The 27,195-nt window shown below is 44.9% G+C and overlaps 1 protein-coding gene across 1 annotated transcript; it reads right to left on the minus strand.

The window, feature by feature from the left end:
* C2CD4C (C2 calcium dependent domain containing 4C) lies at positions 1-26,906 on the minus strand. The gene is made up of 2 exons (XM_039319331.1): positions 26,696-26,906; positions 1-4,862 (listed from the first exon to the last, which is right to left on the minus strand). The coding sequence occupies exon 2, from the start codon at positions 4,804-4,806 to the stop codon at positions 3,499-3,501; it is 1,308 nt and encodes a 435-aa protein (XP_039175265.1). The 5' UTR covers positions 4,807-4,862; positions 26,696-26,906; the 3' UTR covers positions 1-3,498.
* Between the last annotated feature and the right edge of the window lie 289 nt (positions 26,907-27,195).

Here is a 27,195-nt window from a genome sequence, read left to right on the forward strand (position 1 = left end):
CAAGTGTCTGAATGTTGATCTCATGACCCCAGGGATGCTGCAAAGGTCGTAAGTCACTTTTCTCAGCGCCTTTGAGCTGTCACTAAACAAATGGTAGTAAGTCGAGGCCTACCTGTGTGTAATGCACCAAGAAAAATTGGACATCACTGCCTCTTTTTTTCTTTGCTCTCTCCCTACATTTATTTGGGCTCAGTTGTGGTTGTTAAGTCGAGGACTACCTGTATTGACACAAGGAGCAAATCTGAGAATTGGATTAAACATTGGAAGACCCTGTTCATTAATAAGGAGATATAGGGATTTCCCAGTATTCAAAAAACCTGCCTTAAAAAGTGGGTATCCACCATGATGTAGGCCCAGTGCATACGGTCCTCACATTATGACCGCAATGGGGCCAGAATTTCCATCACTAAGCAATGCCGTCCTAAAGTGCAACATCGTGTGACTGCATTGCTTCTCAACAGCAATTCCAGCAGTCCCTGTTACTGTAAACTAAGCAAAGGTTGTGGATTGTTAAGTGAGGATCTTGTAACTTCCTGCTGGCTTGCAACCAGCAAGGTCAGTGGGGAAGCCTGCAGAGAGTCGTATGTTCCCAGTGATTTGTAACTCCGCTTGCAGGCGGCTAGGTAGCTGTTGCTGAGTGGGGAAGGGTGCGCAAGGATGCGCAAGTGATTGGCACAACACAAGTACAGAACCAGGGGTGGTTGTTGCCTGGTGCATGAGGGTGCATGTGTGTAAGCGCGGCAGGGCCAGAGATGGCTGCTTCCAGGTGTGCCAGGGTGCACAAGTAGCCAATGGGGAGTTAGGCCCAGTGATGGGATTCAGCCAGTTCGCACCGGTTCAGCAGAACCGGTAGCTAAACTTTGTTGAGTTCGGAGAACCGGCTGAATGCAGTCCTGGAGAAGGTCTCCCAGGCCTAGAACGGCCCACCGGAAGTGCGGGGATGCCAATTCCGGAAGTCCGTTCTAGGCCTCAGAGGCCTGAAGGAGGCCTCCCAGGACAAGAACAGCCTACCAGAAGTGTGGGGATGTCACTTCCGGAAGTCCGTTCTAGCCTTGGAGGCCTGAAAGAGGCATCCCAGGACAAGAACAGCCTGCCGGAAATGCGGGGATGCCACTTCCGGAAGTCTGTTCTAGGCCTCGGAGACCCAGGCCTGCATCCACGCAGAGAACCAGTTGTTCAGGGATTTGAATCCCACCACTGGCTGGGCCCCACAGTGCAAAAAGCCTCTGGAATGTGAGTGACTTACCAGAGTGTGACCTTCCCTGCTGGCTTCCCCATTGACTTTACTTGGGAAGCCAGCAGGGAACATCACAATAGAGGTCACGTGACTGCAGAAGGCTGCCTGTCATAAGCGTGAGCCAGTTACCAAATGCCTAAATTACAATCCTGTGAGCGCAGGATGCTGGGATAGCCAGAACCTCAAGGACCACTTTTACAATGCCATCATTAACTTCAAACTGTCACTGAATGAGTGGTTGTTAATTGAGGACAAGCTGTATTTCAGTCTACGGATCCCAATGGATCTTCACTTTAAATTCTTATGTAGGTATTCGTTTGGGCGCAGGGGTGGGGAACCTTGGCTCTTTTACGACTTATGGACTTCAACTCCCAGAATTCCTGAGACAGAATGGCTCAGCTTGGAAACCTCTCCCTGTCCCCTTAGCGTGGCTGGCTCCGGAATTCTGGGAGTTGAAGTCAAGTCATAAAAGAGCCAAGGTTCCCCACCCCTGGTTTAGGGATTGCAAACTAAGGATTGCCGAGCTGTTTGCTCAATGGTTCTTTGATCGTGATCCTAAGGTTTGTCAAGAACAGCGCCTACCTACACACTTAGGAGAGGTGGGTGTTTGCAATGAAGAGAACTGATTCTTGGCACAAGAGATGGTTTTGTTTTTTTGCTCCTTAGGAAAATGGAGTTAATATTAAAAAGGAAAAACAACTTGTCTTCTTGACTTGTAGAAGGCCTTGAGTTCTATCTTCAGCATTTCCAAGTTTCAACCTGAATGTCCCCAAAGAACACCCTGCAGAGCGGTGTTTTTCCAAACTTGGCAAATTTAAGATTGTGGACTTCAACTCCCAGAATTCCTCAGCCCTCATGGCTGGCTGGGGGATTCTGGGAGTTGAAGTCCAGCCACCTTAAAGCATGTTGACTGGGGAATTTGGGAGTTGAAGCCCATCCATCTTAAAGCTGTCAAGTTTGAAAAATACTGCTGTAGAGGCTAACACTGATTTGTTTTCCCCTTTCTTGTTTGCATGGAAGGTTGGATGTCCCAATAAGGACTCTGTGTTTCCTCAGACCCATCCATCTGAGTTTTATCTTCAGATGGGTTCAAGCCATCTGAAGTGCAGATTGAAAGACTCCGAACTCTTAAGGCTGGGAATGATCTGAGTCTCCACATACTCAAAGCAGAACAGTGCAGGATAAGGCAATTCCGTGAGTATCACCCAGCCCACGTTTAAAATTATCATTATTCATTATTATTGAGGATTGTCTCTCAGGCCAGGATATCAAAATATTAAAAAATAATCACGGCCTATCTTCCCTATCTTCTTCTTTCCTTTGTTATCTCTCTGTGTGTCTTCCTTCATTTTGATCTACTCTCCAGACCATCCATAGGTCCATTTTTTTTTTGGCTCCCGGGTTGAAAGTCGTATCGGGCCTCACTCTGATTTTTCTGCAATTTCCTCTGAAGTCAAACAGAGCAGGGAGGCTGGGATCCCTGTCCCATCCCCCAAATCTTGCAAAACAGCCTTTTTTGGGACAATTGCTGGATCATCAGCTGGGCTTCAGAAGGTCTTCTGGGTCCAACTCATTCTCCTGCCAACTTCTCTTTCAGAAAGCACACTTTGACACTAGTTCCCAAATCAAAAACTAGAATTTGCACTCATTTGGGAAGTGAAGAAGTTTCCTGGGTGAGTGAAACAGGCGATCACATCCCTCCGTCCCTTCCGCAGAAGTCAAGTGGGCTGCTGAGGTCATCTTCCAGCAGATTGGCAGTTGCTGAACGACGTGACATAATCAAATGCAGCCAGCATGCATCTTAAAGGGATATATCCTCAGATTCTCGGCATGCATTTGTGAGGAAGAGGCTTAAAAACAGGGTTATTCATGCGCCCACTTCCTACCCCGAGGGAAGCCATTTGAAGGAACCTTCCTGGTTCCTTTCAAATTCCCAGGTCCTCTTCCCCTCTACCTCCAACATGGTCACAGCGAAAGAAGATCAGCTCGCAGTGACCAAGTGACACCTCTTGACCCAAGGGACAAAGAATATCCTGACCTTCTAAGAAAATAGGGTCACGCTGCTAGCTGCTGAGGTTTCATGCGAAAATGCCGGGATGCCCCATTCGTGGACCTCAAACATGCAACACCCATTTTAAGGAAACGCTGACTGGCCTTGGAGGAATCTGCGTGAGCAGCTCTCCAACCCTTCCCGGTTTGCAGAGCAGGAAAGAAGCCCACTGGGGTTAGTGGCAGGCACCAAGACCGGGACAGGGGAGACTTTATAAAAGGGGGAGCAAGGAAGGGAGGGGCAGTTCCTTCTCGCCCATCAGAGTGTCCCGTTTGAGACTGCTGCCTTTGTTGACCACTTTGACCTTGAGGGACATTTTCCTCATGTTGCTGATGCCTAACCCGTCGAAAAAGAAATCTTCGTTGAAGATGGGGTTGCGGCTGTTCTTGATGATCGTGCTCCGTTGTTTCTGCAGCTTGCCAGGGTTTAAATAGAGAGACACACAACAGTTGATGCTCCTGATGTCACAGTGCTTGTCGTAGAGGTCTTCGGCGGCCACAACTCGCACTCTCAGCCGGGCGTTGGACGGATTGTATTGGGCCACCAAGCGGAGGCTGCCTCCTTTGATAAAACTGAGCACGTGTTCCTTGTGGAATTTGTCTTGGGGGTCCGCAGGGGTGAGGGGCTGAGGTTGCATCCCGCCGGTGGCTCCCCCAGTTGGAGGGGTCGCACAGCGCATGCGGCGCTGGGAGCTAGGACTGGTGTCCGCTGAACTATCGTCGGTGGACAGGGAACTGTTGCGAGCCACCGAGTGTTTGAGTTTGATGACCTTGGATTGACTCTCCTGGCTGAAGATCTTCAGAAGAGATACCGACCTGGACAGCAGTGGGGAACCGAAGGGAGAGGACTCCGCGGAGGAGCAGGTATCGCTCTCCCCTCCACTGAAGTAACGGTAGGGATTCATGAGCGACATGCTGATGTCCGAAGGGTTGAGGTGGGTGCTCTCTCCATTTGTCTTGCCCCCTCCTGAGGTGGACCTCCGTTGAGAACTGGGCGAGGAGGACTGGGATGGGCACAGGCTGGTATGCTCGCTGTGGAAAAGAGACTCCTTGCGGCGTGTGTGAGGACTCTCCATCAATGTCGCGAAGCCATACGAGGTCTGTGCTTTGGGGACATACGGCAGCGACATAGCCGTCTGGGACTGTGGGTCTGCATTGGTACTGTAGTCTTCTTCAGACATCCATTCATCCGCGCTCTCAATCTGAATGATGTGTCGGCTGGCGGCTTTCAGAAGGTTTTTGCTCTCCGAAACGGCCTTCACGGGCAAACGAGGGCTGCGCTGAGTTTTGCGGGCAGATAAATTCTGCTCAGAGGCCGAAGTGCCCAGATTCGGTTTGATGTTCCCTTCCTCTGCCTCAGGAGGTACCGTTGGCAGCTTGGGAGGAATGAAAAAATCCGGGATTTTATCCGGCGTCAGGACGTTGCTGTACAATGGTCCCTTGGACTGCTTATCGGCCGAGTCGTTGCCGCGAGAACCGCTGTTGTCCACTGAGCCTCGGATTTTCTCTAAAAGCCACATTCTGAGTCTTTTTTTTTTCTTCTACTGGTTCAGAAGTAGACCGACAACTGCAAACGCTTGGGAAGATAAAAGAAAAAAAAATCAGAGTGAGTTTCTTACCCTGCCAGTTGTACAGAACAGTCTTTTAATTTACAAATTAGCTACTGCTGAGCAGAGAAATGATCTCCCCCCCCTTTTTTTTTCTCGTTATAGATTCCATCAGAGGAAAAGAGCATTGGTTTTTGAAATTTCTTTCCAAGGGGAAGACAAAATTTCAGGAGCAAGCCACAGTTTTTTTAAAACTTATTTTTTCACAGCGTGTCAAGTGCTGGGAAAAATCAGGAGATTCAGGCAGTTCAAATGAGTATAAAGATTTATTGCACGCTTAAGCTCTCTATAAAAATCTGACCTACTAATGCACGGGAATTAAGAAGGCATTCAAGGTGGGCTGGATTTAGAGCTCTTGCAGGTGCCCAGGGACTCATGACTGATGACACATTTGACTCCTCCTTCGGGCTCAGCCTGGTCATCTCCAACGTAGCAATGGTAATTAGACTTTTATACCCCCCTAGTGCTTTACAGCCTCTCTAAGTGGTTTACAGAGTCAGCATATTGTCCCCCAACAACCTGGGTCCTCATTTTACCGACCTTGGAAGGATGGAAGGTTGAGTCAACCTTGAGCTGGTCAAACTCAAACTCCTGGCTGTGGGCAGAGTTTGCCTGCAATACTGCATTCTTAACATTGTGCCATCATGGTGACGTATAATGCCACAGTCAGGGCCTGCATCTTCTGTTGCTCACTGTAGCATTTCTCTAGAAGCCTGTAAGTTCCCAGAATTCCCATTTTCCCATTTAGTGCCCATGGGAGTCTTCCCAGTAGATTTTATTTTTTGCAAAGCACTTCTGAGGGAATGTAGTTCGGTGGGAGAATATCTGAAAAATGACGACCACCGATCACTCTGTAGTACGCTGATGAGGCCATACTTGGAATACTGCGCCCTGTTCTGGTCAACACAATACAAAAAAAGATGCTGAGGCCCTGGAAATTGTGCAAAGAGCCACAAAGATGATAAAGGGTGTGGAGGAAACTAGGTATGCCCAGTATAATGAAGACAAGACTTAGCAGAGTCATGATAAAAGTCTTCCAATACAAATAGTCCTTGACTCACAACTGCAGCTGAGCCCAAAATTTACATTGCTAATAAGTAAGATATTTATTGAGTTTGCCCCATTTTATGATCTTTCTTGCCACAGATATTAAGTGAATCACTGCAATTGTTAAGTTAGTAATACAGTTGTTAAGTGAATCTAGCTTCCTTATGGATTTTGCTCCAACACTGGAAGTTTTTAAGAAGAGACTGGACAACCATTTGTTTGAAATGGTATTGTGCTTCCGGCCTGAGTAGGGGGTTGGACTAGAACAGGGCTTTTCAACCAGTGGTACGGGTACCATCTGTAGTACATTGGCACCTGGCAAGCGGTACACGACCATCTTAGAAAAGTGGTAGCAGGGGAGGGGAATGAGCTGAACCGGTGGCAGCACTGCACAAGCCCGAGCGAGAGATGACTGGAGCTGCAGGGCTGTCAGGGCTCAGCGGCAGCGCCAGGATCAGTGCCGCTTTCCAGCTGATGGGCGCTTCTTCGGGGCTGTCAGGGCTCAGTGGCAGCGCCAGGATCAGCGCCAGGCTCCAGCTGGAGCTTGGCACTGATCCTGGTGCTTCTGCTGAGCCCAGAAGAAGTGCCCATCAGCTGGAATGTTGCAGCATCTCCAGAGTCTTGTGATTTACATTCAGATGCTTGGCAACTGATTCATATTTATGACGGTCACAGTGTCCGAGGGTCATGTGACATGACCAAAACCTGCTGCAACCACCCAGTGGATGGGGGAATAAAAACCAAACACCAACCCCGCTGCCAATTCTCAACAGAAATACTCACAACAATGAAAACCTTGGACAGGAGGAAGAGTGCCGCCGGGCCGGCAGGCAGGTGTCTTGCTCGGCTGTAGCTTGGGGGGCACTTTTTTCAGTGCCATTGTAACTTCGAACAGTCACTAAGCGAACTGTTGTAAGTGGAGGACTACCTGTTACTTTATCACTTTTTTCCTTTTTTTTTTTTTTTGGTCACCAAGTTTTTGACACCTTGCTAGGCAACTGGTGGTACTCGGATGTTGCCATATCCTAAAAGTGGTACAATGGGTGAAAAGGATGAAAAGCCCTGGACTAGATGATCTCCTAAGTCCCAAAGTCCCTTCTAGCCCTGTGATTCTGTGAGAATTCCAAAATTCCCCCCCCCCAAAAAAAGCCAGTTCCCATTGGCTCTAAAGTTAAACGACACAGGAGACTCTGCCTGTGCATGACATAACAGAACATTTGATTCTAAGCGATGAACGCAGCCACATTAGCATCCAAATACAAGCCTGCATTACAACTGGAGGCAAAACACCAGTTGAAAAAAAAAGCAGGCCTTTGGGTAGCTTCACACATAACTCAGGTACACTAGGTGAAACTCAGATGTTGCTTCACCAACGTTTGGAAGTAAACGGAGAGTTTAAACCGATTGAACTTAATCAGATCAGGGCCAACTGCAGAGTTTTATGTTTGCACAACTTTAGTCAGCTTGGCTAGGATTGAGACCATTTTTTTAGAGTGCCTTGGCAAACCCAGTTTGATCATGTTTCAGTGTTTTGGGCTAACCCCCCCAAAATGGATTGATTCCGTAATTACCTTAAGTTTTTACCTTTCTAATTTTTACAAATAAATCAAGGCAATGAACCTATTCAACACATCTTCCTCCTTCTATTTTCCTCACAACGACCTGTGAGGTGAGTTGGGCTGAAAGTGACTGGCCCAAAATCACTTTCAGAGCTAAGGCAGAATTAGAACTCACAGTCTCCTAGTGACTGGCCCAAAGTCACCCAGTTGGCTTTCATGCCTAAGGCAGGATTGGAACCATTCCTGCAAACCTTAATAATAATAATAAAGTTGGAAGGGACCTTGCAGGTCATCTAGTCCAACCCCCTGCTCAGGCAGGAAACCCTATACCATTTCAGACAAATGGCTGTCCAGTCTCTTCTTAAAAACTTCCAGTGTTGGAGCATTCACAGCTTCTGGAGGCAGGTTGTTCCACTGGTTAATTGTTCTAACTGTCAAGAAGTTTCTCCTTAGTTCTAGGTTGCTTCTCTCCTTTATTAGTTTCCATCCATTGCTTCTTGTCCTGCCTTCAGGTGCTTTGGAGAATTGCTTGACTCCCTCTTCTTTGTAGCAGCCCCTTCTACATACATTTTAGCTTCCAGTCCCTTAATCATCTTTCTTGCTCTTTTCTGCCCTCTTTCTAGAGTCTCAACATCTTTTTTAGATCCTCGTGATAATATAAAAGCTGAAAAAAGGAGGCCGTGAAAGCTTCATACCACAATAAGACACACGAATCAGAGCAAAACTCCCAAAAGATTACATTAGTAATCTTGGTTAACTAAGTACCTCCAAAAATTGGTAGATGTGAGAATCCCCAGTATGACAATGAGATTATCATATTTGATTGTGAATCAGGGCACTTCAGGGAAGTGGGAGAAAACATAGGATCTGAGAAGTGAGTCTTGGAAGACTCTCATTATAAGGAGAAGCTCCTGGAAATGACATCCCACATTGGTGGTGAGAAGACTACCAAGATGTGACCCAATCAAGGGCCTAGCCCCAATGGCCCATAATCTAGACCAGTGGTTCTCAACCTGTGGGTCGGGACCCCATTTGGGGTCGAACGACCATTTCACAGGGGTCGCCAAACAATGCAGTCCGCCATTTTTTCCCCCTTTTCCTTAGCTGTGCTACTCCCTTTTATTCTATTGGCTTTTGAAAGCCAATAGAATAGACTCTCTTGAATAGAGTCTAATTCTATTGGCTTTCAAAAGCCAATAGGAATTGTCCAGGCTGTCTCTGCCCTGCTGAGCCCGCCAAAAGTCCCATTCTGCAAACGGTGCTGCACCAGTTGAGTAGTCCTCGACTTACGACCAGTTGAGTAGTCCTCGACTTACGACCGGTTGGGGGTCACGGCCTTAAAAAGGTTGAGAACCACTGATCTAGACCAATGTTTGTCAACCTCGGCAAATTCAGATATGTGGACTTCAATTCCCAGAATTCTAATGCTGGCTGGGGAATTCTGGGAGTTGAAGTCCACACATCTTCAAGTTGTTGAGGTTGAGAAATCTACAGAAACAATATTGGAGAAAATAAGGAGGGAGGGAGGGAGGAAAGAAGGAAGGAATAAGGAGGAAGAAAGGGAGAGAGGGAGGAAGAAAATGACAGGTAGGGAGGAAGGAAGGAAGGAAGGAAGATAGGAAAGAAATGAAAGGGAGGGAAGGAAATGGGAGGAAGGAAGGAAAGAAAGAAGGAAGGAGGGAGAGAGGAAGGAAGGAAGGAAATGGGAGGAAGGGTGGGAGGAAGGGAGGAAGAAGGAGGGAGAGAGGAAAGAAGGAAATGGAAGGGAGGGAGGGAGGGAGGGAGGAAAATGATCAATAGGAGAAATGTTTAACAAGAATCCTTCCTGCTTTTCAAATTTTTCCTGCTTGCTGTAATCTAAAGTTTCTCAACTTTGACACCTTTAAGACATCTGGACTTCAATTCCCAGAATTCCTCAGCCAACCATGCTGGCTGGAGAATTCTGGGTATTGAAATCTACCCATCTTTAAGTTGTTGAAGTTGACAAACGCTACCTTAGCCTGTTGTATGAATCATCTCATGAAGCCATCATATGGGCTAGTAATTGGTCTTTTATGTAAACACCGTCGTCTTCTTCTTTTTGTTGTTGTTGTTGTTTAGCAAAATGCAACAGGGAAAAGGTAAAGATAAAGAGAATGATTATGCTGAACTGTTAAGAAGGAAAGCCTAGATATATTAGGGTGATACGACAAGAATGAAATAAGAAAGATAATTAAAAGAGGAAAGAGATCCATATAACGACTATACATAGCAATGGAAAATTAAGTCAAGCTTGTCATTAAATCTATATATATAGAAACCCGTATCTGAGCCAGCAGTGTGCAGCAGCAAACAAAAAAGCTAATACAATCCTGGATTGTATAAACAGAGGCATGGAATCAAGATTACATGAAGTACTAGTACCGCCTTATAAAGCCCTAGTAAGACCACACCTGGAATACTGCAGCCAATTTTGGTCACCATATAACAAAAAAGAGGTTGAGACTTTGGGAAAAATTCAGAGAAGAGCAACTAAGATGATCAAAGGCCTAGAGGCTAAAACATATGAGGAACGGCTACAGGACTTGGGTTTGGCCAGTTTAAAGAAAAGAAGAAATAGGGGAGACATGATAGCAATATTCCAGTATCTGAGGGGCTGCCACAGAGAAGAGAGGCTCACGTTATTCACCAAAGCACCAGAGGGCAGGATGAGAAACAATGGTTGGAAACTGATCAAAGAGAGAAGCAACCTGGAATTAAGGAGAAACTTCCTGACAGTGAGGACAATTAACCAGTAGAATGGCTTGCCTCCAGAAATCGTGGACACTCCATCACTGGAGATTTTTAGGAAGAGACTGGACATTCACCTGTCTGACACAGTGTAGGTTCTCCTGCTTGAGCAGGGGGCTGGACTAGAAGACCTCCAAGGTCCCTTCCAGCTCTATTCTATTCTATTCTATTCTATTCTATTCTATTCTATTCTATTCTATTCTATTCTATTCTAAATTCTTATTCTTATTCTTATTCTTATCCTATCCTATCCTATCCTATTCTATCTTTGATCCATTCCTTGCATCCAGGAGGATATGTTTTACTTCAGTTATGTAAAATTATCCTCTTGGCTGAGTCCCAGGCTTAGTGAAGCCAAACTTGTCATGTGATGGCAAATACCATATTTTATTTTAGGAACATAGTTCTAGATCACCTTATAGCCCTTAATTATGTCTTCCTAATTTTTTTTTTTTTTTAATGTATGTGGAGATTTGAAACCCAAACAAAACAAGAGCTGGAAAAGACCAGATCATAGAAGTCAAAGAATATTCAGATTTCTTATGCTTATCCTTCAAAACTAATGCCTTTTTAAACATTATTTTAACAGAACAAAATAACAGAGTTGGAAGGGACTTTTGAGGTCTTCTAATCCAACCCTCTCATCAAGTAGGAGATCTTATACCATTTCAGACAAATGGCTATCCAGTCTCTTCTTAGAAACTTCCAGTGTTGGAGCATTCTTAGCTTCTGGAGGCAGGTTGTTCCACTGGTTAATTGTTCTAACTGTCAGGAAGTTTCTCCTTAGTTCTAGGTTGCTTCTCTCCTTGATTAGTTTCCATCCGTTGCTTCTTGTCCTGCCTTCGGGTGCTTTGGAGAATAGCTTGACTCCCTCTTCTTTGTGGCAGCCCCTCAAATATTGGAAGACCGTTATCATGTCACCCCAGTCCTGCTTTTCATTAAACTAGGCATACCCAGTTCCTGCAACCGTTTTTCATATGTTTTAGCCTCCAGCCCCCTAATCATCTTTGTTGCTCTTCTCTGCACTCTTTCTAGGGTCTCTGGTTAACACAATACAAAAAAAAAGATGCTAAGACCCCAAAAAAGACTGCAGAGAAGGGCAAGAAAGATGATTAGCGGGCTGGAGGCTAAACCATAGGATGAACGTTTGCAGAAACCGGGTATGTCTAGTGACTAGTCTAAGGGTGATATGATAATAGTCTTCCAATGCTTGAGGGGCTGCCACAGAGAAGAGGGAACAACCTATTTGCAAGAAGAAGTAAGAAGTGGACGCTTATTAAAGAGAGATCAATCTTGAATTAGGAAATTTCTTGACAGTTAGAACAATTAATCAGCCTCCAGAAGTTGTCAGTGCTCCAACACTGGAGGTTTTTAAGAAGAGGCTGGACAGCCATTTGTCTGGAATGGCTTGCTTGAGGAGGGGGATGGACTAGAAGACCTCCAAGGTCCCTTCCAACTCTGTTATTCTGTAAATCACAGTCCCTGAGCTTAGAATCTCAGTGTTTCTCAACCTTGACAATTTTAAGGCATGTGGACTAGCTGTGGAATTCTGGGAGTTGAAGTCCACATGCCTTTAAATTGTCAAGGTTGAGAAACACTGGTTAGATCAGTGGTTCTCAACCTGTGGGTCGGGACCCCATTTGGGGTCGAACGACCATTTCACGGGGGTCGCCAAACAAGGCTGTCCGCCATTTTTTCCCCTTTTCTTTGGCCACGCCCCTGGCACCCGATGATTTATAAGTGGTTGGGGGTCACCACAACATGGGGAATTGTATTATGGGGTCGCGTCATTAGAAAGGTTGAGAACCACTGGGTTAGATGCTCCATACTCTGCTGGATCCAGAGAAAGCCCGCTCTCTTTGCCAAAACTTCTCCTTTACTTATGACTAAGTCGTTTCTAACGAGCTTTTGCTTCTTTGGGGAAGCGAACAGATTCCTTCCACACTTTTGCTTCTCTCGTTCCCACCTTCCTTATCTTTCACAGCCTCCAGTGGGGGCGGAAAATCGATGCTGCCCACAGAAGCTATTTGTCAAACGTACAGCCAAACTGACCTAAAGCAGCTGTGCCAATCCAGCAACACCAGATCAGAAGAGAAAATAATGGGATATTTTGATATTTGGTTTGCGTAGGGGGGAGAGAGAATGGAATCCCAAGGGAGAGGGTTGTGGGTGTGGTTGCATTCAAAAGGAGATTTACAGGGCAGCAGATGGAAGATGGCACAAAAGATTGTTGGGGGCATCCACACAACGGCCTTGTTAAGACCTCAGTAAGGCCACACCTGGAATACAGTTTTGGTCACCACATGACAAAAAAGAGGTTGAGACTTTGGGAAAAAGTGCAAAGAAGAACAACTAAGATGATTAAAGGCCTGGAGACTAAAACATATGAAAAACGGTTGCAGGATTTGGGTTTGGCTAGTCTAGAGGAAAAAAGGGTGGGGGGGAACACATGATAGCAGTATTCCAATATTTGAGTGGTTGCCAAAAAGAGGAGGGGGGTCAACATTTTCCAAAGCACCAGAGGACAGGACAAGAAAAAAAAATGAATGGAAGCTAATCAAGGACAGAAGCAACCTGGAATTAAGGAGAATCTTTCTAATAGATAGATAATGTATTTATCTAAAATAGAGTCCTAAATTACAAGGTGTCTGCTGGTAAAGCTGGGAACATTCTGAGATCATTCAGAGCCGGGCAAATAATGGGTTGGGTTGACAAGAAATGGCTTCATCTATCTTCCTGTATTATGAGAACGGACAGAATTAAAGGACAAGAGGTCTCCCTGGCATGTAGAACGTCTGACTTGCTACTTTATAATGCCTTGGTAAGGCCATAATGGAATATTTGATCGCCAAACTATAAAAAAAGGTGTTGAGAGTCTAGAAAGAGTACAGAGAAAAGCAACAAAGATGATCAGGGGACTGAAATCTTAAAACATATGAAGAACAGTTGTAGGAATTGAATATGTCTAGTCTAGTGAAAAAGAGGACTAGGGGTGACAAGATGGCAGTCTTCCAGTATCTGAGGGGCTTCCACAAAGATTTTCAATAAGAGACTGGACATTCACCTGTCTGGGACGGTATAGGTTCTCCTGCTTGAGCAGGGGGCTGGACTAAAAGACCTCTGGGGTCTATTCTATTCTATTCTATTCTATTCTCCAAGGCAGAATATGTGACAGCCGTTCCCTCACTGTTTCCAGGATGGCTTCGTGGGCCACATGAAACCACTTTGTGGGCCGCATCCGGCCCCCTGGCCTTGTGTTTGACATGTCTGCTCTAGAAAGAGGGCAGAGAAGAGGAACAAAGATGATTAGGGGACTGAAGGCTAAAACATACGAAGAACGGTTGCTGGAAATGGGTATGTCTAGTTTAATGAAGAGAAGGACGAGGAGGGACATGATAGCAGTCTTCCAATATCTGAGGGGCTGCCCCAAAGAAGAGGGAGTCAAGCTATTCTCCAAAGCGCCTGAAGGCAGGACAAGAGGCAACAGATGGAAACTAATCAAGGAGAGAAACAACCTAGAACAGTGATTCTCAACCTTTCTAATGCCGTGACCCCATAATACAGTTCCCCATGTTGTGGTGACCCCCAAGTGGGTGTGGCCACCAATAAGAGGGAGTAGGACAGCTAGGAAAAAGGGAAAAAATGGCGGACAGCATGGTTTGGTGACCCCCGTGAAATGGTCATTCGACCCCAAATGGGGTCCCGACCCACAGGTTGAGAACCACTGACCTAGAACTAAGGAGAAACTTCCTGACAGTGAGAACAATTAACCAGTGGAACAACCTGCCTTCAGAAGCGATGAATGTTCCAACACTGGAAGTTTTTAAGAAGAGACTGGACAGCCATTTGTCTGAAATGGTATAGGGTCTTCTGCCTGAGCAGGGGGTTGGACTAGATGACCTCCAAGGTCCCTTCCAACTCTCTTATTCTGTTACTGTTACATTGATTTTTCTCCAGGAATGAGCCAGACTTGATTTGTCTTTTGCAAAGATTTGAGAAACTGCTGGTAAAATGCTGTTTAGTGCCATCCCAATCCGGAAGGGCCCTGCTTAAATTCTCAATGCAGATTTTTGCACGGATGCTGGGTATTCCCACGTGTTCTCCAAAATCTGTTTAACTTTTCAGTTTGCAGCTGGAGTTGGGGGATAATGGAAATGGAGGGTCTTCCACCATGCAATTTTCTTCTCTAGCAGAATACAGTGGTATCTGCTCAAATGACATTGCTGATTAAACCCATTTTCTGAGGCCCTGCAACCTATTGAACTATAGTCTCAAAAGGGGAGGGGTCAAAAAGACAAGATGGTGGCTGCAGCCACATGAGCAAAGCCCCGCCCCTTTTGTAGATGCATGGCAGCCATATATAAAGGGGTGAAGTTTCCTCATGTAGTTAGGGCAGGGGTAGGCAGCCTTGGCTTTTTTATGACCTGTGGACTTCAACTCCCAGAATTCCTGAGCCAGCCATGCTGAGGGAAAGGGAAAGGTTTCCAAGCTGAGCCACGCTGGCTCAGGAATTCTGGGAGTTGAAGTCCACGGGTCATAAAAGAGCCAAGGTTGCCTACCCCTGAGTTAGGGTCACCATCTTGATCTTGAAGTTCATAATCTAATTCAAAGGTGTCTAATCTCAACAACTTTAGGACCTATGGATTTCAACTCCCAGAATTCCCCAGCCAATCGGCTGGGGAATTCTGGGAGTTGAAGTCCACAGGTCTTAAAGCGGCCAAAGTTGGACACAATAAGCCCGCAAAAATCCCCTAATCGGCATTAAGACTTAACCAAACTTGTATAAAAACAGACGCAGGTCCTTACTTAACTGACATTGCAGGTAGTTATCAACATACAAGAGTTCCTTTTGAACCAGGACATTGATTGTCTAAAAAGATTGAATGCTAAAACAACTAGGATATGTATAAACTAAAAAATTATTGATAAATGTAAGAAAGTTATTTTTATTTAATTGATATAAGAAGAATTGTACTAGAGACAATAAATATCAAGGGGAAAAGAGAGGAAATATTTAATGTAATAGTACTAAAGATATTTGTATGTTATTGAATTATTGACCAACTCAGCCGCCACGTTGCTTTTCAAATATTTAAATGTAAATCTAAAAAACCAATATAATTTGTGGCCTAGAGTTTAACACAGCAAGGTGTCAAAATAGAACCTGTGGCCTAGAGGTTAACACAGCTGCCTAACATGTAAGCAGCCCAGGTTCGAATCTCAGAAGGGTATGTTTGGCTGAAGAGAGCTAAGAAGCTCGAAATAGCTATTCCATCCTCCCTTATTCTTTGTTAGCAATCCAAAAAATGTATGTATGTATGTATGTATGTATGTATTAAAAATGATATTAAAAATCGAAGAATAACGATTCCTGGGTACATACATTTCAATAAAAAGAGGCGATCACCAGGAGATAAAACAACACGTTTTTTAATAAATAGGACCAAGCTTTCGATGGCTAGGAATCTGCCATCATCGTCAGGGTATAGACCAGCCAGTGAGGAGATCTGCTTATAAACCTAGCCGCGCCTGTATTCTGTGCATGGACCTCGTAACGGGTCCCAGCCGACTGACTCTTACTTCACTTACAGCATTAGATAATTCCTTCTTTTGGCTCTTGCTTACATCCACGCAGCCACCCACCTGTTTTATCTCCTGGTGATCACCTCTTTTTATTGAAATGTATGTATGTGTGTGTGTATGTATATATATGCTGGAAAATTTGCATAAAAATACGACTCCTGGGCATGTCTATGGTACGAATAAAATACGAACCCATTTAAGTCATCATTGTTTACTGGCTCCTTAGCCCTGATGATGTTTGGAGTTTCCAAACGAAAGCTTGGCAGCTTTTAGTAAAGTATATTTTTATATTTATATTCTCCTGGTGTTCGTATTTTATTCGTACCATGTGTGTGTGTGTGTGTGTGTGTGTGTGTGTGTGTGTGTGTGTGCCGGCATCTGCACCCGGCTCATGGACCGCGTCACCGGTCCCTGCCGGTTAATTAGTGTTCCAGCTGTTTCTTTATTACTCTCCTTGCGCTTCCTTCTATGGTTCTTCCGGATCATTCCTTCCACTATCTCATTACTAACATTCATCTCCTCTACCACCCCTTTATCCTTATTTTCTTCCATAGTACTGACCCTCATCCCCTTTTTGTTTTCATTTTCCACCCTGGGGGCATCCGTTTCTCCTCTATCAGTATTACAGGCCTCTCTGGGCTCACAGACGCTCCCCCCCACACACGCTTTTCTCAATCCCTGCTCCACACCCTTTATATTTATATTCTTCTGGTGTTCATATTTTATTCGTACCATAGACATGCCCAGGAGTCGTATTTTTATGCAAATTTTCCAACATATATATATATATATATACACACACACACACACACACACACATTTTTTTTTAGATTGCTAACTAAGAATAAAGGGAGAACTGGAATAGCTATTTTGAGTTTCTTTCTCTTCAGCCAGACTTACCCTTCTGAGATTCGAACCTGGGCTGTGTGCATGTTAGGTAGCTGTATTAACCTCTAGGCCACAGACTCTTTCTCACTTTTTCAGCTGTATCAGGGAGGGAAGAGACAGGGGGAGGAGATTTACCTTGAGTGTATATATAAAGTATATATAAAGAGTTCGTTTAATAACTGCTCAAAGTTACGACAACATTGCAAAAGGTGACGGATACCCCTTTTTCACAGTTATGACATTTGTGGCAACCCCATGATCATGCCATCAAAATTCAAACGCCTGGCAACTGACTCCTATTTATGACGGTTGCCATGTCCCGGGGGGGAGGGGTCACGTGATCCCCTTTTGTGACCTTCTGACAAGCCAAGTTAGTGAGGGGAAGCTGGATTCACTTAACAACCGTATTGCTAACTTAACAACTGCAGGGGTGAACAACTGAGGTATGAAAGGTCGTAAAAGGGGGCAAAGCTCACTTCAGAAAGGTCTCACTTAATACCAGAAATTTTGGGCTCCAATGGGGTCATCAGTTTCCTTCTATGCAAAGCCCACCCAAGTGGATGCTGAGCTTCTTTTTTAAAAAAAAAACAACAACAACAACAACCTAGGCTGGAATTTTGCACAGAGTCCTGTTGACATGCAGGAATAAAACCCCAGCAAAACCGCAGAAGTGAGCAGAGCCTCTATCAATATTCATTTTGCAGAGCAGAACCGGCGCACCTTAGTAAAAGTTGACACCCAAGAGGAAACCTACAATGTAATGATCATTCAGGTGACCGCATCTGGGGTGGGTGGGTGTTTTTTCGCAATGTCTGACCCACCGCACAAAACCACCAGCAGCAGCAGCCAAACCCTGCATGAAATGAATCTTGATGTAAGGAGGCACAGATGTTTATACCCAGACTGGTTTTTTTTTTTTTTTTTGCAGTAGTTTCTTGAGGCTGGCGTATACATTGCTAATGAGGAAGGCAAAACAAGGAACCAAAAATGATAGCAACAAAACCAGCCCTTGTAGAGAAGGAATGAGATAAGGTGAGAGGGTAGGCTACAGGTGGTCCTCGACTTAAAGCCACAATTATTATTATTAGTTATTGTTGTTGTTAAATAATAATGATGGTGATGATGATGATGATGGTGGTGGAAGGGACCTAAGAGGTCATCTAGTCCAGCAGTTTCTCAAGTCTTTGCAAAAGACAGACCAAGCAGGTGTCTGGCTCATTCCTGGAGAAAAATCAATGTAACCGTAACAGAATAAGAGAGTGGAAGGGGCCTTGGAGGTCATCTAGTCCAACCCCCTGCTCAGGCAGGAAACCCTATACCCCATTTCAGGCAAATGGCTGTCCAGTCTCTTCTTAAAAACTTGCAGCGTTGGAGCATTCACTGCTTCTGGAGGCAGGTGGTTCCACTGGTTAATTATTCTCACTGTCAGGAAGTTTCTCCTTAGTTCTAGGTTGCTTCTCTCCTTGATTAGTTTCCATCTGTTGCTTCTTGTCCTGCCTTCGGGTGCTTTGGAGAATAGGTTGACCTCCCCTCTTCTTTGTGGTAGCCTCTCAAACAGTGGTGGGATTCAGCCAGTTCGCACAGTTCGGCAGAACCGGTAGAGCAGTAATGGCGAACCTTTTAGAGACCGAGTACCCAAACTGCAACCCAAAACCCACTTATGTATCGCCAGGTGCCAGGTGGGTGTGGCCTACTGGATGGGCGTGGCTGTGGTGGTCATGGAAGACTGGGTGGGTGTGGCCAAGGTGGGCATGGTCACCTCGATGTTGCTCGTGGGGAGGGACGCCTGTGGGGGCTGGGCAGGGTTGGGGGAGATCCAGCGGGTCTCTGGCAGGTGAGATGGTGGGTAGGAGGCTCGTCCTGCAGGGTGGGGTGAGGCAGGGTGGGGGTGCCATTATCTCAGGCAAGGCAAGACAGGGGCCGGGGCAGCTGCTGCCTGACACTATCGACCCCCGCACACAGAGGCCAGCGAGCGCATGGGGCCGACAGTGTCAGTCACTAGCCATAGCCTGCCGGCCCCTTGACCGGCACACACTGGGGTTCCGCAGCCCCCCACCAGCAGTTCAAAGAAGTGCCCATAGAGAGGGCTCTGAGTGCCGCCTCTGGCACGCATGCCATAGGTTCGCCACCACTGCAGGAGAGTCTTCTCCAGCACCATAGTTCAAAGGCCTCAATTCTTTATTCTATTCTATTCTATTCTATTCTATTCTATTCTATTCTATTCTATTCGCCCCATCTCCATCCCAAGGCACAGACAAAATCCTAGATCAGTGGTTCTTAACCTGGGCGATATTGCCCCCCAGGGGGCGATTTCAGTTTTCAGGGGGGCGATGGAACGAAAAGAGGCGATGTGGGGGCGAAGGAACGAAAAGGGAGTGATATGGGGGGCGATGGAGTGAGAAGTTTTGGGGACACTTTTGAGACTTTTTCGCACAGTGAATGGCTGTATATCTGTCGTACAAAAACATCAGATCGCTCGCTATTAGTGGATTGAATTGTGTTTTCAAATGTTCTTCTTCTTCAGCACAGAACGCCGTACATATGTGAATACGCATCGCTTATCTTCATGCGCCTTGCGCAGCAGCCTCTACCCATACAGTGACACTCCATTGGCCAGAATATGGGAGATATGGGGAAAAGACTGGAAATAAATTATTTGCATCGATATGTCCTGGTGATAATTTTAAAGAAAACAAAAAAAGTGTTTGCAAAAATTGAAGAATTATTTCCTATGCTGTGATTGAGAGGTTATGTTGAGGGAGGGGGGCGATGACAACTTCCTCATTGGCTCAAGGGGGCGATTTGTTCAAAAAGGTTAAGAACCAATGTCTACCTAGATCACTGTTTCTGCATTTTGGCAACTTAAAACTGTATGGACTTCAACTCCCAGAATTCCCCACCAAGCCTGCTTATGAAAATAGGGTTTCTCTAGGAAATCCTAATTGTTTTTTTAACCACCCTCTCAGTGGTCTGCCAAGGAGGTAGAAAATAGCCACAAAAGAATGGGGATTAACAATACTTCCATACTGTTTAAATTTTCTTTTTGATGGTTCATAAACAGTTAATAAATTTCCTACCCTTGCAAACAGCTGGGCAAACTCAGAAATAGCTGCTATATGATTGACTGATTAATCAACCGTTTGTGGCAGATAGGTGGGGTGTTAATTGCTCCAGGAGAGGCTAACTTGATCAGGTTGTTTACACACTGCTAGTGCATACAACTCTCCTTTGGGATTGTGACACCTATTGAAAGTTGCCGGGTGCACAGAGTGTGTTCAAATAATTCCCAGAATCCTATCGAAAGAGTTTTAGTACAACCTAGCAGAGAGAACATGAGTGAATGGGATGCATACACACACATGTGCATGTAAATATTTGTGGCTGGGCTTCTCGCCCTCCTGCATTAGGACACTAAAGTTGCGTATGTCAGTTTATATTTCTGGACCATGTGGTTTGTCGAATCAGGAAAAAAAAATACAGGTCGTCCTCGACTTTCAACCACAAGGCAGCCCAAAATTTCTGTGGCTAAGCGAGACTGTTGTTAAGTGAGTCTTGCCCCATTTTACAACCTTTCTTGCCACAGCTGTTAAGGGAATCACTGCAGTTGTTAAGTTAGTGACATGGTTGTTAAATAAATCTGGCTTCTCCATTGACTTTACTTGTCAGAAGGTCCCAAAGGGGGATCACGTGACTCCCGGGGACACTGTGACCGTCATAAATAGGAGTCAGTTGCCACATGTCCGAATTTTGATCACGCGACCGTGGGGATGCTGCGACAGTCGTTAAGTGAGAAAAATTGTCATAAATCACTTTTTTCAGTGCCATTGTTAACTTTGAACCATCCTTAAATGATGGCCCCCCTTCACACACATTTTGTGTGAAATTAATTACTACCATTTTGTATGTTTAGACCAGGGGTAGGCAACCTTGGCTATTTTATGATGCGTGGACTTCAACTCCCAGAATTCCTGAGCCAGCATGGCTCAGCTTGGAAACCTCTCCCTTTCCCCTCAGCGTGGCTGGCTCAGGAATTCTGGGAGTTGAAGTCCACGAGTCATAAAAGAACCAAAGTTTCCCTCATGCTGGCTCAGGAATTCTGGGAGTTGAAGTCCACCAGTCATAAAAGAGCCAAGGTTGCCTAGTCTTGGTTTAAACCTATCTTAAAAATAATCCTGTTGTGTGGGTTTTTTTATATGAAAATTTTATTGATGTTCTAGTTTTACATTTAAATATTTGAAAAGCAACGTGGCGGTTGAGTTAGTCAATAATTCAATAACATACAAGTATCTTTAGTACAGATCTCAACCTTTTACATTAAATATTTCCTCTCTTTTCTCCTTGGTATTTACTGTCTCATATTTAAATTAATACAATTCTTATTATATCGATTAAATAAAAAACTTTCTTACATTTATCAATAATTTTTAGTTTATACATATCCTAGTTGTTTTAACATTCAATCTTTTTAGACAATCAATGTCCTGGTTAATTTTCCCCAATTTTTAGTTTCCCATTAATATTTAAATTTAATGTTTAATGTTTATAAATTCCAAGTTTTAAATAACCCCAATTCCCTTTATCACAATTCATCACAAGATCTAATGTTCAGGATACACGTCTTATCTATTTGAATTCTCACCATCTTACATCAACTAATTAATAATACAATATAATATTCTTATTTTCTGGTCATTTCCAAATATCTTAAATGTACTAACTAAAATTTCTCTTATTTCAACATTTAATACTTCCTCTCTTTTTCTTTTAATATCTACTGTTTTTTTTAATGGCATTTTTTTTCCAAGGGTGAATGTTATCATAGTCCCCATCTTATGACCACAATGGCGATCCAAGGCAGTTGTTCAATGAATCACGTCCAAATTTATTACTTCTGCCATGATTGTTAAGCGAATCACCTGGTTGTTAAGCAAATCCAGCCTCCCCCATGGATTTTGCTTGTGGGAAGCTGGCTGGGAAAGTTGCAAACGGCGATGACGTGACCCCGGGATGCTGCTCCCATCAGAAATACACGCTGGTTGCTAAGCCCCCAAATTCTGACTACGTGAGCGTGGGGATGCTACGAGAGTCATAAATGCGAGGACCGGTTGAAAGTTATTTTTTTTCAATGTTGCGGTTAACTTTGAATGGTGGCTAAATGAATGGTTGTAAGTCAAGGACTACCTGTATTTCAAAAGTATGTTCCCAAATGTTCTGGTGCCAAATGGTTTGCAGAGAGACCCACCCTCTTTACGTCCACCTCATAGCCTGTCTGAACCTCTCAGACCCTCTAATTAAACCACGATGCATCATTAGAATCCTAATAAAATTAGATCTGTCGGGCTGCAAAGCATCAGAAGCAACAGGAAGAAGAATTATATGCACTGTTAAATACCCCAAGGCTTTTAGGAGACCGAAAGATCGGTTCTACATGTTTTTCACTCTGCCTAATGCAGCCTTTTGTAGCGGGGTGCTGTCCCCAAACGAAGCCGAGAACGAAATAGCTCAGAGACACTTTACAGAGTTCCTTTCTTCCTGCATAAAATAATAATATAATTTTTAAAAAAATCAGGAAGCAGGAGAAGAATCTCCAGCTCCACCCAAAGGACGAAAGAAGACTAATCAAGGAGAGAAGCAATCTAGAACCAAGGAGAAATTTCCCGACAGTGAGGACAATTCATTTGCGGAACGACTTGTCCTCCAGAAGTTGTTGTGGGTGCTCCAACACTGGAGGTTTTCAAGAAAAGATTGCACAAACATTTGTTTGGAATGGGACAGGTAGTCCTTGACCTACGATCCCAATTCAGCCCCCCCCCCATTTCTGTCATTAAGCGAGACATTTGTTAAGTGAGCTTCGCACCGTCTTGTGGCTTTTCTTGCCACGCTTGTTAAGCGAGTCACTGCAGTTTGCTAAGTCAGCAACACGGTTGTTAAGTGAATCCGGCTTCCCCATCGACTTTGCTTGTCAAAAGGTCGCAAAAGGGGATCACGTGTCCCCGGGACACTGCGACCATCATAAACACAAGTCGGTTGCCAAGCCTCTGAATTTTGATCATGGGGATGCTGCAACGGTCGTAAGTGCGAAAAACGGTCGTAAGTCACTTTTTTCAGGCCCGGTGTAAACTCCAAACAGTTGCTAAATGAACTGTTGTTAAGTCGAAGACTACCCATGGAGGCTCTCCTGCCTGGGAAGCTGGTTGGACTAGAACAGTGGTTCTTAACCTGGTGATATTGCTCCCCAGGGGGCGATTTCAGTTTTCAGGGGGGCGATGGAATGAAAAGGGGGCGATATGGGGGCGATGGAGCGAGAAGTTTTGGGGACACTTTTGAGGCTTTTTCGTACAGTGAATGGCTGTATATCTGTCGTACAAAAACATCAGATCGCTCGCTATTAGTGGATTGAATTGTGTTTTCAAATGTTCCTCCAGCTAGCTTCAGTACAGAACGCCGTACATATGTAAATACGCATTGCTTATCTTCATGCGTGTTGTGCAGCAGCCTCTACCCGTACAGTGGCGCGCCATTAGCCAGAATATGGGAGATATGGGGAAAAGACTGGAAATAAATTATTTGCATCGATATGTCCTGATGAACAATTTTAAAGAAAAGAAAACAAGTGTTTGCATAAATTGAAGAATTATTTCCCATGTTGTGATTGAGAGGTTATGTTGGGGGAGGGGGGCGATGACAACTTCCTCATTGGCTCAAGGGGGCGATTTGTTCAAAAAGGTTAAGAACCACTGGACTAGAAGATCTCTAAGGTCTTCTGTTTTTCTTCTGGCTGAACCGAACTTTGTTCGGCTCTGCCCTTGCTGAAATCAAACCTAACCAAAACCCTGAATCTGTGCTTGTCTTACAGTGCAAACAGTGAGCTCATTCTTGCTTTCAGGTACGTCTTGAGTGACAGGGAAGGCAGCAATAATATCAGTCAGAGCGAAGAAGGGAAGCTTCAGGCAGCCTTTTTGAGGCTGGAGGAAAACTGAACTGGAAAACTGTATGACTCAGAGAGTCAGCCTTCGGTGCCATTTATTTATTTGTTTATCAAAATGTCCATCAGATGTATTTATCTAAAATAGAGTCCTAATTACAGGGTGTCTGGTAGTAAAGCTGGGAATGTTCTGAGATCATTCAGAGCCGGGCAGATAATGGATTGGGTTGACAAGAAAGAACTTCATCTATCTTCCTGTATTATGAGAAAGGGCAGAATTAAAGGACATGAAGTCTCCCCGGCATGTAGAAGGTCTGACTTGCTACTTCATCATGCCTTGGTAAGGCCATACTTGGAATATTTGGTGGCCAAACTATAAAAAAGATGTTGAGACTCAAGAAAGAGTACAGAGAAGAGCAACAAAGATGATTAGGGGACTGGAGGCTAAAATATGTAAGGAACGGTTGCTGGAATTGGGTCTGTCTGGTTTAATGAAGAGAAAGACGAGGGGGGACAGGATAGCAGCCTTCCAATATCTCAGGGGCTGCCCCAAAGAAGAGGGAGTCAAGCTATTCTCCAAAGCGCCTGAAGGCAGGACAAGAAGCAACGGATGGAAACTAATTAAGGAGAGAAGCAATCTAGAACTAGGGAGAAACTTCCTGACAGTGAGAACAATTAACCAGTGGAACAACCTGCCTCCAGAAGCGGTGAATGCTCCAACACTGGAGGTTTTTAAGAAGAGACTGGACAGCCATTTGTCTGAAATGGTATAGGGTTTCCTGCCTGAGCAGGGGGTTGGACTAGAAGACCTCCAAGGTCCCTTCCAACTCTGCTATTATTAAGTCTGTGGATGTCACTGTCTCTAGTCAAGGGTAACGGTGGGGACCACCCCTCACTTTGGAGAAGAAAGCTATTGGCGGTAGCAAAAGACCTTCACTGACATTTCTAATGTCTCCCTAATTTGGGCTTGGTTGGATCTAACTCAGTCCAGTCTACCTGGGCAGAGGAGAAAATATATAATAATAATAATAATAATAATAATAATAATAATAATAATAATGATGATGATGATGATGATGATGATGATGATGATGATAAAATTAAACTGCTCTGGGACTTCAGAATTCAAACAGACAAGCACCTGCAACATAACACCCCAGACTTAACAATTGTCGATAAGAAAGACAAAAAAGTCTGGATAGTGGACGTGGCAGTGCCTGGAGACAGCAGAATAGACGAGAAAGAACTGGAGAAGATAAGAAAATACAAAGACCTACAAATAGAAATAGAAAGACTGTGGCAAAAGCAAGCAAGGGTAGTACCAATAGTCATAGGCTCCTTGGGTGCAATCCCAAAACAACTGGAGCACCACTTGAACACCATCATCGGCATTGACAAATTCGCCATTAATCAATTGCAAAAGGCGGCCTTACTAGGAACTGCTTCCATCCTGCGACGATATCTGTAATACCATCAGACATCCACATCTGCCTATCCCAGGTCCTGCGTAAGGACTCGATAGGTAGACAAAATGCCAAATCCAGTCTGAACATCTGGCTGACTGTGCGATGATCGATAATAATAATAATGATGATGGTGATGATGATGATGATGAACATTTTAGGCTACGAGGAATGCTACGGAGGCCTTCACACTTCTCTTGAACATAGCCAAACGCATAATTCTAGGACTAGGAAAGTTTCTATGCCGGAGGATCCAGGTTCAAATTCAGCTTCTCTAAGGATGGCTTGGAAAAACCACCCTGAACATAATTTAATAATTGATAGTCGTTGATAACTGATCGTTCTAGGTTAGTAAGGAAGCGCCCTCCCCCTTTAAACTGGAAGCCGCTTCAACTCAGCTGTGGATCAGGATGGAGGTATTTGCCCTCCCTCTGGCTAGTTAAGATTTTGCAAGGATGAAGGAGGTCCTTCCTGCATCCAGGTAAAACCAGCTGGAGCTTGGAAGAAACCAGAGGTTTCCCTGCATTTCTGGGGAAACCCACTGAGCATCTCTCCAAAGTTGGACCCAGAAGCGATTTTAAAAAAGAGAGAGAGAGAGACAACCAACAGCAAGAATTTGGCCCCAACTTTACCTGGAACAGGGATCTCTACCTGTTGAGAAGAACTGTTGACAGCAAATTTTTCTACCTGCGCACAGCAACGCCTGTTGCCTTTTCTGCAATGGTCAAATGACACAGCAGAAGTCTGTCCTCAGGGGTGAATTTTACCCAGACCAAATCAAAAACTGCAGTTCAAAAGTAAAAAAAAAAAAAAAAAAGACTGCCCAGCCTCCAAACCTCAGTTTTCCCTAAACCAGGTTATTCCCTAAACACTTTCCTTTTCAATCCTATCTTGAATTATACCCTTTCCTTCACACACACACACACACACACACCCTACTCAACCCTTCACCTAACTGGCCTGGATCCCTCTCAAATAAAAACAAACAAACAAAACTCTCCTTGAGAAGGCTGCTTGTGTTGTGGATTCGAGACTAGCCTTTTTTTTTAAAAGAAGAAGAAAAAGATTGGCCTCATCATTTCTCTCTCTCTCTCTCTCTCTCTCTCTCTCTTCTCAAAGAAGGCTGTTTTTTCTTGGGCACCAGTGACTGTTACTTAAGAAAAAGAAAAGAAAATCAAAGTAAGGTTGAGCAAGGAAGGGCGGGCAGCGGTTTCCAGACTCCCCTTTCGGCTCTCTGCGTATGCTCAAGAGCCCCGAGACTCGCCCGCTGGGAACCTGTTGAAACAAGGCTGAGCTGCCACGCTGCCTTTTGCGTTCAACACAAAACCCCCGAAGAACTTTAGGAACAATTGCTGAAACCCTCCCGAGAGAGTCTTCCGGTTGCAATCCGATAACGTAGGGATAGAGATGATAAGAGAAATAAATAAATAGAATTTGAACCTTGGAAAACAGGGGCCGGGGGGGGGAGGGGGAAGAGCTAAGACTGGTCCAAGGATGCTAATAAATAATGCCAGTTTTTTTTTTCCCCCACCTTCCCTTCCCTTTTAAAGTGGGAAAACTGTACTTACGGCGAGGTGCAAACTCCGCGGTAAACCTGGGAAGTAAGGCAGAAAGAAACGCTGCCTCCGCCTTCTCTTCGGCTGGCAACAAGGACCTGCGACGCCGTCTTTTTATACCAGCGAGGTTAGCCCCGTTCATTCATCGCAGGCACCAGAAAGCGCAACACCTCCCCCCACCCCATCCTGCGCGCGAATTATCAAGCCCTCCGCAACGGTGCCGTAATCCTCCTAAGACAGGCACCCACCGTTTTTTTTTTTTTTTTTTTCTGGCCGCCTGGATCGCTCGCGAGCACACACGAACGCGCAGAGGTCTGTCTTCGCTGCCCTGCGGGAAAAGAAATCGACACTGCTGCCGGTCTGCGACGGTGGATCTGGGAGAGGGGTGGACTTGGGGGGGGGGGGTGTTTGTTGTTCCCGTCTTCGTTTGCTTTTTCACGCAAGCAAAGATAGGCTCGTTTTCCCGGGGTAATCTCTCTCCCCCCCCCGCGCTACCGTACTCTCTCTCTCTC

This window comes from Crotalus tigris, unplaced genomic scaffold (genome assembly GCF_016545835.1).
Source record: "Crotalus tigris isolate CLP2741 ecotype Arizona unplaced genomic scaffold, ASM1654583v1 scf7180000022970.308977840:1548163, whole genome shotgun sequence".
NCBI classification, from domain to species: Eukaryota; Metazoa; Chordata; class Lepidosauria; order Squamata; family Viperidae; genus Crotalus; species Crotalus tigris.